This window comes from Antrostomus carolinensis, unplaced genomic scaffold, assembly GCF_000700745.2.
Source record: "Antrostomus carolinensis isolate BGI_N321 unplaced genomic scaffold, ASM70074v2 scaffold2707, whole genome shotgun sequence".
NCBI lineage: Eukaryota > Metazoa > Chordata > Aves > Caprimulgiformes > Caprimulgidae > Antrostomus > Antrostomus carolinensis.
This window is the reverse complement of record NW_010327880.1, coordinates 9,951-19,302: the sequence shown is the minus strand read 5'-3', so window position 1 is coordinate 19,302 and position 9,352 is coordinate 9,951. Positions and strand designations below refer to the sequence as shown.

The following is a 9,352-nucleotide window of genomic DNA, read 5'->3' as shown; positions in this document are numbered from 1 at the left end:
AGGCTGTGTCTGTGTTGGGCCCCCCTGACCTATTTGGCAGATATTAATATTACAGACCTGTGATTTTTCCTAAAATCACGGCATGGTCAAGTTGAGTGAGAGCAGCCATGAAGAAGGAGACACACGATGTACTCAGGACATGAGAAGTCCTGGTCTGTATTCCCAGATCTACCACTAACCTTGTACAAGACATTTGACATTGTGCCTCAGTTTCCCAAGTGCTGAAGCAATAATAATTACAGCTGGGCTGGTTGCTTGGGACATTGTTTGTGAACCGCCCCACCAAGTGCCAACCCTGTTATTATTCCTCAGCCCTGTTATTAGACCTAAATCCAACTTGCTTAAGAATGAAGACTCCTGTGAAAAACACACAAATGGTTTCCCAGATCATCATTTTTTATTAAAGTTTGCAGGCAGCTGGAGAAAAAAAAAAACAACCAACAACTTTAGAAAATGTAAATAAACGTCACTCAGAGCATCGCAGCCCGGCTGTGCACAAAGTCTGTTCCTCCCGGCAGCAACGGGCGCTCACTGCTCCAAAAAGACCTTTGTTGTTTGAAGCCATGTCAAGGTTTTTCATCCCATTGCATCATTCAGCTGGCCAGGCTACAGCTTAACCTAATCCAGGGGCAAAAGGCAAACCCGGAGCATCTGCAGGACCAGATCTGCTGCGGAGGGAAGCGGGATGCTGCGCTGGTGCAGGACCAGCCTTCAGCAGTGACCAACCCTGGAAGAGGCTGGCCAGGAGCTCCATCCCTGTAGAGACAACAGCCAAAATCCACATGCCTTCCTCCATGGTGTGAATTAGAAGCAACTTGGGCTGACAGCTCTTGCATGGATAACCCCAAATACAGTCGCCAGCCTGTGTGCATGGATAACCTGAGGCAGCTACAGCCCAACTGCTGGTGGGCAACATGCAGCCAAAAACGCTCGCACCTCTCCGAGGTGAAGCCAGGAAGGAGGGGATCCTCCCCATCCCTCTGATGCTCCCCTCATTCATTACTCTTCCCTCCAAGGCCCCGCTAGAGACACGAGCTTTGCCCCGCTCGCTGCACCTCTGTTTCTGCTCGTTGGATAACCTGAGGCAGCTACAGCCCAACTGCTGGTGGGCAACATGCAGCCAAAAACGCTCGCACCTCTCCGAGGTGAAGCCAGGAAGGAGGGGATCCTCCCCATCCCTCTGATGCTCCCCTCATTCATTACTCTTCCCTCCAAGGCCCCGCTAGAGACACGAGCTTTGCCCCGCTCGCTGCACCTCTGTTTCTGCTCGTCTGCTAATTACACCCTCACCCACGCAGTGCTCGGCGAGCGTGGCGGGGAAACTCAGAAGACCGGCTCAGAGCAGGCAGTGGGTTTTATCTGGTGAACATCTCGGCAGCGGTGCCGGTGCCTTGGCACGCTAACAGAGCCGCCGCGTTCTTCCCAGCAGCAGCTGCACGCGGGGAGCTGCCTGGCCTCTCACCAAATCACAACCGGCTGCGGTGAGGAAAGGGGGGGAGGAAAAAAAAGACAAAAAGAAAAAAAAAAAGGCCCAAAGTGCAAAACAAAAGGCACCTGCTCTGTTTCACTGTGGTAGCCGCCGCTGCTGGCAGCCGGCCCGAGCTCCCCCACTTCAAGGTTTCGGCAGCCGCCACCTCCGCAGAGCGGCCAGAGGATGGGGAGAGCCAGGTGCTCTCTGCTGGGCTGCCCCAGCCCCTTTTCCCTTTGAAGAACACTTCCAAGTCACCCAAACAGCAACCATTGCCAACGGCAAGTTCACTGCCTTTAAAAAAAATATAATACTAATATTTCTTAACCCCCCCCCAATCGAGTAACTAAAAGCACCTCATGGCTCCCCACACTGTGCTTGTCAAGGGATGCAGCCTGGTGACACCCTCCATCTCCTCAGTCCTGTCAGGCCACCAGCACCCACGAACCACCCCTGCACCCCCTGTCCCCATCCCCAGTCCAGCGGCCAGCGCTCCCAGCTCCTCATCGGCCCCTGCAGCAGCCAGCGGTGGGGCCAGGTGGCCCTTCATGTCCCCACGGTGCAGGGCCATCAGCGGGGACAGCCGTGCCTCCCACTCCTGGTGCCAGGAAGGGACGCAAAAGGCTCCTGGGAGTCCTGCGTGGGAGGACGGGAGGGGACTCAGTCACTATGTTGACTTCAGCAGCGAGACAGGGGACGTGGATGTGACTCTGGCACCTGGGGAAGGAAAGAGAAAGCTGATGAACAGGCGTGATGCTTGGCTCAGCCCATGCTGGGGAGGGCACAGCCAGCACAATGCACCAGAAAATTGGGTGCACGTTGGCAGGTATTGGGGTAACCCCCCATCCCGAATCCCAGAGATGGGTGGAAGCTGGTTTATTTGGGGTTTGGGGTGTGCTTTGCTTTCACAGCAGAGGGGAAGGAGTGGTGGGCATTCAGCTGGGGAGGGCTCAGAGCACCAGGGAGTCAGGCAGGAAACTTCTGTGGACATAAGGGAAAGAAAAATTGAGGAAAATGGAGTTTTAGCATTATTATTATTTTTTTTTTAGGGTAGGGAGGAGGGTCTAGGAATTGTAACAGACAAAACAAAAAGACCCTTTTTCCTTTTCCACTGGTTTCTCCAAAATCATCCATATCACTGACGTTTCCAAGGGGTGGATTAATCCAGTTTGGGGCTGAGCTCAGACTCCACATGTTTCCATCTGCCCAGGGTTAGGAAAAGCCTGATTTCATCGACTTTCCTCCCCAGGCCAGCCACTCCCTTCCAACGCTGCCTGATAAACTGGCTTCAGAGACAACCAGCTGCTTGGAAAGAGCAGCAGCAGCAAAAAAAACTGCAGTCCCTGTTTATCCAGCCTCGATATTATGTACATGCAAATGGATTTCCCTAAGAGCCACCGAGAGAAACTGCCTGTGACTTTGTTCTGACAATACCAGCGAGGTTCTAACAGGTTGCAAGCAACCAACCCAGCAGCAGGCAGGTGAGCTGCGGCATTTAGGAGCTGGGGGATTATCCTCAGGATTTTTTTTAGAGTGTTGTTTGCAGGAATCTGGGCTTTTTTGCACGGGAAGATGTCTGGCTACAAGCAGAGCTCTAAGGACAGAGCTGGGAGTGATGCACGGTAACAAAACCCCGCAGGTTCTTCCAAGGTAAAAGCTGACCAAGCGCTGCTCCATGTGCACGAGAAACCAAACCAGGCAGCAGTAAAACTGTCTTCCCAAAAAGCTCGTTAGTTAAGCTGTAATTAAATCATCAGGAAAAGTCACAGAACCAATCTGATGTTGAGTGTAACCCTGGTATCAGAATCCAGCTCTGGGCCTGGCACGCTGCCTGAATCCTGGCAGGAGTTTTGGGGGCAAAGTTCAGCTTTTAGGTGCCAGAAGTGCCTCAAAACCTGCAGCCTGGGCTGCTCAGCACCCACCCAACCAGGTCATGGTGTCATCCCGCAGCCTTCGCAGGAGTCAAACCCACCCAAGGGATCTAGTGGGAGACACAAAATGGGCTCCGAGCTTTCAGGTGAGCCCTAGGAGAAAGTGCCTGGGCAATGCCTGGCCACCAGTCTCCAGACTGTGAGGAGGGTCCTGCAGGAGCTGAAAGGCATTGGGAGGGGAACGCCCAGCTCCCAGCTGCTACGTCCCTGTTTTGAGGTGGGAGCTCTGACATCTCCACTCCAAGGGAGCATTTGAGGCTCAGGAGCCAGCAGAGAGGGATGCAGTGACTTCCCTCTCCATCTTATCTCTGACTGGAACATGGAACCTGTAAGCAGTTCCCTCTTCCCCACTGACCATCCCAACCCCCAGCTGAAGGCTCCTCTCTCTGGCCCAAGCCCCTCAGTGACTCTTCCCCATGAAAACAAGAGCATCACACAAGACAGGTGGTTTGGAGAAGCCACTTTTAATTTGGAGACAGGCAGCCTGGAGAACCTGTTCCTGGTACTGCCTGAAGTCACCTCCTGGGAGGTACAGGAGTTGTCCCTATCAATTGTCACTTCACAGGACTGCAACAGGCCACCCAGCATCATCCCCTGAACTCCTGGCTGGGCTTGGCTTGTGTTTACAAACACAGAGTCTTTTATCAGCCAAGTGCTCAGTATTTTATTTCCCTTTTGTAACAATTTGCCTCCTCATGGCTCCACTGTGGGTGGGTGGGAGGAGACCAGGCTTTCACATTTCATATTGCTAATCACACTTGATCCCTGGAATTAACTGCCGGCAATAAGCACTAAATTAACATCACACGGCATCCTTGGCAGGGGCTCTGGGACCTCTGCCCAAAGGTGCCCCGGCTCCAGCTGGGAAGGGTGAAGGCCATGTCCTCCAGGAAACATTTCCAGCTGATCAGTTTCATGCTTTAAATGAAAAGAAGGTTGGGTGGTTTATGATCAACATTTTTCAAGGATGTATTATTTGGGTTTCAGGGTTGGTATGAATGCAACCTCACCAGTTTAGAGGTAAGAAGGTTGGGTTTTTTTATGAGTATCAGTATTACTTCCTACTGTGTGATTGTCCATGCCTTTCCACCACCTCCCCCACCCCCCAGCTTGCTCTGCTCTGAAGGCACCTTGGATGGTCCTTCCTGAGGCTTCTCCAGCTAAAGGGGGGTTCCTATAGGATTAGCACTCCCAAAGCACACCAGCATCTGGGCACATGCTGGCCAACCTGCCTTCTGGGTGCTCCTTCTTGAAGAAGGATCCCATGGAGACCAAAATGGGTGCTGCAGCAGAGACCTCACGTGGTGGGAGCTGCAAGCCAGAAGATCCCTCGGCCAGACCTGCCATAGGATGACAGAGTAGTCACAGGACCCTACACAAGCCAGTTACCCCAGTTCCTGAGCCCAGTTTTGTCACAGGTGCTGCCAGGACAGCCAAGGACATGGCTGGTGTGGCATGGGGGTTTGGCTTTTGCTCACCAGTCTTGGTGCTTTATTTAAGGAGCTGTCACAGTGGCTGAGGTCATAACAATAACTGACAGTTGGGGTTTTTTTATTATTTTAAACCTCTATAGAAAAATGAAGTGAAGAGACATTCTGTCTGGCAAGGACTCATGTATATTTTAAATACTTCTTTCAACTGAAGAGCAGAAGTGAAGCCAAAAGAGAACATAAAACCCTCACACCGTGACTTTTCACCAGTTTTAGTTGCAGGTTGGCATATTACAGTTCCTAGTTTTCTTGTGCTTATGCCAGACTCCAGATTACGGGGGGGGGACATTGCGGGGGGGGATCTATATAACCCCCACAAAAGCTGTTTATTAGGTTTGAACAACCCAAATTTAGTACAGGGGAAAAAGACAAGACAGGAAAATAACATCTCAGTGTCTTTAGAGACTGCTTTTTATTCAGTGGCTGAAGAATCAGTTCCCACCTCAAAATATTCCCTATTTCTATTCTCAGCAGTGTGGCTGGTGTTGAGTTTTAATATTCAGATGCATCTGCTACCAGAGAAAATTAATTTTCAGCTCAAGGATGGCTTTTATAGTGAGGTCCCATTGACCTGAGTTGAAAATGATGGAGTCCTCACACTCTTTGCTGCAATATTTAATAGTTAATTAGATTACTGAGCCACTGTGACAGATGCTAGGCAACGCCTGAGGAGGAGAATTTGGAAAGGTCATTATCTTCCAGTGCTGGGAAAGCTCTCAGAGATCTCATTTTAACCCTTTCCACTCTTGCCCTGCCCTCACTGTGGTATAACCCATGTTAACTCCAGGTGTTTCACAAATCAAAGGCCAGCATAATGCTCTGGATGCTTTTTTTTTTTCTACCTGAGAAAAAAGGTGGTCACGTTGGGCAAAAGCCCAGCAGAGATGCCAGGAGCTCCTCCTCAGTTCCCAGCTGGCATCAAAAGAGATGATCACCAGGAGATGCCAGTAATTTCACCCGCTGGGCAATTCCCAGGCACACCAACCACACCAAGTGGGAAGGAGGGAAGTGAGAAGGTGTTAGAGAGTTTGGGCAACATTCTTTCTTCCCTGTATTAAGTGAAGTGGATTTTGATGAGTCTATGGAAGAATTTCCCTCCCCACAGTCCCCACCTTCCAAACAAAAGGGTAAGTGAAGGTTGTCAATCCCGCCCCCACACCTGAGGGTTTCCCAGATCCTTCAGCCAGCTGGGAGGTAGCCTCCAATCACCAAAGCAGGGCTGTGTGTCACTGGCATTGTGAAACCTGCAGACTGAGCTAGCAGAGGTGTCATGAACTTCCTGGGTAGATGATGCTGTCCAAGTGTTGCCCATATCAATATCCGCTCTCATGATGCAAGGTGTGAAGAGTCTTTGGCCTTTGCCTGGCCAGTTGCATCTCAGGACAGATTGGTGAAGACATGCAAAGCTCTGTAGAGCAAAGCTGGTAGGTAACCAGAATGGAAACAAAGCATCCTGCTGGGGAGGAGAGAGGAGGAACCAACAGCCTTGCAATCCCAGTGGCATTGCAATAGCACCTTCTCTGAGCAAGTAAGAGAACCAAAGCACCAGAATGAGACAGGACATCACAAGCTTCCACCAACTATCTTATTCTCACACACCTCAAAACACTGATAAACACATTCTTCTTCTGGTTACAAAACCCCTTCCCTCCCACTCAGGTCTCACACAGAAGTCTCAGAAGTTCTGATTTAACAAGCAACAGTCTGGATGTTAAATAAACACCAGGTCCATCAAATGCACCGGGGCTTCTAAGCTTCTGCTACCCACTGAAATGTAAATACAGAGCACAAAGAGATCCAGGATTCACCAGCATCCCAAGGGTCACTTGCCTACATATTCATCAGCTCCAACTAAATCACCCAGGTACCCAACAAAAATACTGAGCTACCGAGACTTTTTCCACAGCCCTTGCTGCCCCACTATCTCCCAGGACTCATATGCAAGTGCTTTTAAAAACAGTAGCCCCCTCAACCACACAGGGACAGGGTGTATAATGTGGTGACAGCCACGAGAGCAGGCGTGGACAATCTGCCCTCCCATACCCACCCACACACAGAAGGGTGACGCCGGTACATCCAGCTAGCTCAGAGGAGAGATAGAGGACCTGTAGCTTGCTTCCAACCACCCATGGTGATTTCTCTTCAGATATGAAGGGACCATCTGGAAGTAAGAGAAACTTGGGAGCTGGCTAGAGTTACAACATGGCAGAGCTGGTTACTCTTTTCTGGTGCTGCATCCCAGGTTTAAATGAACCCTTCTCAAAAAACATGAGCAACCCGGAACCTGTGGCTTAGGTGTGGTGTGGTGTGTGGAGACGCAATTGACGTGAGACAGCAAGTTTCAATTTAAGAGGAGACTCTTACCTTATTGACCTCCTGGATACAAGCCCCCAAACCCTGACCCTCATCATGATGGCAAATGCTTCCAGGTGCTGACAAAAGCTGTGGGGATGAGCGAGTAAGGCACTGTTGTGATACAGTTCCACGTGTCCGATGTAGGGTCATAGCAGTCCAGCGTTTTGCACCTCTGAGTCCCAAAGTAACCCCCCACCACGTAGAGTTTATTCCCCGAGGCCAAAGCGTGGCATGACATGCGCTTGGCTGTCATGTCCCCAATGCGTGTCCACTGGTCCGATTCGCAGTCAAAACGGTAGGCGGATGCTGCCGTGAACTCGGTGTCTCCTCCCATGATGAAAATCTGGCTGCCCAGGACAGCGGCTGCCGTGTAGCGCCAGGGCTGTGGGCATTCGGCTTTGATCATCCATCGATTCTCAGCTGGATCATAGCACTGGACTTTGGACACCATGTCTCGGTGAATGCTGGTCCCACCAAAGACAAAAAGCTTGAGCCTGGCACTGACAACTGCAGCATTGCTCACTCCATCTCTCAAAGGAGCCACCATTGTCCACTTGTTGGATATGGGATCATACTTCTCTACTTGCTTCAAGGAAACAGAAGGAGATGCAGGAAAGACTCCAGCTACTGCAGTGTGTCCACCAACCACATACAGGCAGTTCTCCAATTCAGCTGAGCCATGCCCAAACCGAGCTATTAACATCGGGGCAGCTTTTGACCATTCCTCATGAACAGTGTCATACACCCACACGTCTTTTGAGACCCCGTTCTCTGAGCCCCTGCCTCCAGTGATATACACTTTGCAGCCGATGGCACAGGCACTAAACTCCTTCCGTGGACTCGGCAGGTCTGCTTTGGGGATAATTTCCTTTGCTTTGTGATCCACTTGGTAGATCTTATCACACATGAAGGTCTGTCCTCCCAGGATCAGCAAGGTGTGCCCAGCTTTGCGTGGCCTGGCACAGGGACTGGTGACCACCCCATCATTCTGGAGGATCTTCTTCTTGCACTGAATAGCTTCATCCAAGACAAGTTTGTTCCTTTCATCCACCATGATGAAGTCCTCACAAGCCAAGGCTTCCTTGAGGCATTCAGAAGGAAGTAAGGCTAGCCGAACGTTCCTCAGAAGTTCTGGGAGATAAGCCTTCCGCTCATCCAGGTCATATTTCACCCACTGGATGACAGCCTTGAAGACCTTTTCTTCATCCTCAATTTCCAGCTCATCACTGGAGATGAGGTCCAGCAGGGTGTCCTTGGAAAGGCTGTTGAAGTCCTCACTCTTGTGAACAGTCTCAAAGTTGACCAGGCACATCCTCCAGGAGAGCTCATAGAGCCGCCGGCACTGATGAGCATCTGAAAGCAGCATCATGCCCAGGCAGTTGGAAGGGTAGAGGTTCTTCTCCAGGAACTCAGCCGCCGCATCTCTGACGTCATGGAACTGCAGCATGTCTCCAGCCTCCAGGAGGGATTCAGCATTCTCCTCATTGATGATGATCCGAGAGGAATAAGCAAAGTCCAGTAGGAGCTCCAGCACCTCTGGGTGGAGGCTGTCATGGAAGTTCACCTCATCATCCAGGCTCTCCCGGAGGCCGTTGCTAAACATGGCTTCAAAGTACCTGCTGGAGGCAGCCAGCACTGCCCGATGACATGGGAATGACCTGTTTCCTGCCCAAAGGGTGACATCAGTGAACATGCAATGCTTCCGCAGGGTGTTCAGATGGGACAAGACGCAGTCTGGGTGGGAAGCTTTGTGAAAAAGCAAGATGTTCATGGAGCCGGTGCTAGTCCGGGATTTACGGTTCTCGTGGACGCTGACTGACATGATGACAGAGCTCTTGCCTGCAGAGAAACAAACAGAAAAACCATTATTCTCTTGTCCTTACTGATGTAAGGCGTGGATAACACACACATTTGCTATCCAACCCTGGTACAGTGTCAATAGACCTCAGATGTGAAGCACCAGGTGACAACCCAGTGCTCCTGCACCCTGGATTGCAGGGATGTGCCTCCTGCATCCTCACACCCTCCAAAAACTTAACTTGGGCTGAGCAAGGTGGGAAGGCAGAGTGGGGCAAAGGGGGAAATTCCCCACTTTGGTTTCAGCAACC

General features: G+C 51.0%; 1 protein-coding gene across 1 annotated transcript; it reads right to left on the bottom strand.

Annotated features, from left to right (window-relative positions):
* Positions 1–2,121: 2,121 nt before the first annotated feature.
* Positions 2,122–9,066, bottom strand: KLHL25 (kelch like family member 25). Its single transcript, XM_010172023.1, has 2 exons — positions 7,254–9,066; positions 2,122–2,185 (listed from the first exon to the last, which is right to left on the bottom strand). The coding sequence occupies exon 1, from the start codon at positions 9,064–9,066 to the stop codon at positions 7,297–7,299; it is 1,770 nt and encodes a 589-aa protein (XP_010170325.1). The 3' UTR covers positions 2,122–2,185; positions 7,254–7,296.
* Between the last annotated feature and the right edge of the window lie 286 nt (positions 9,067–9,352).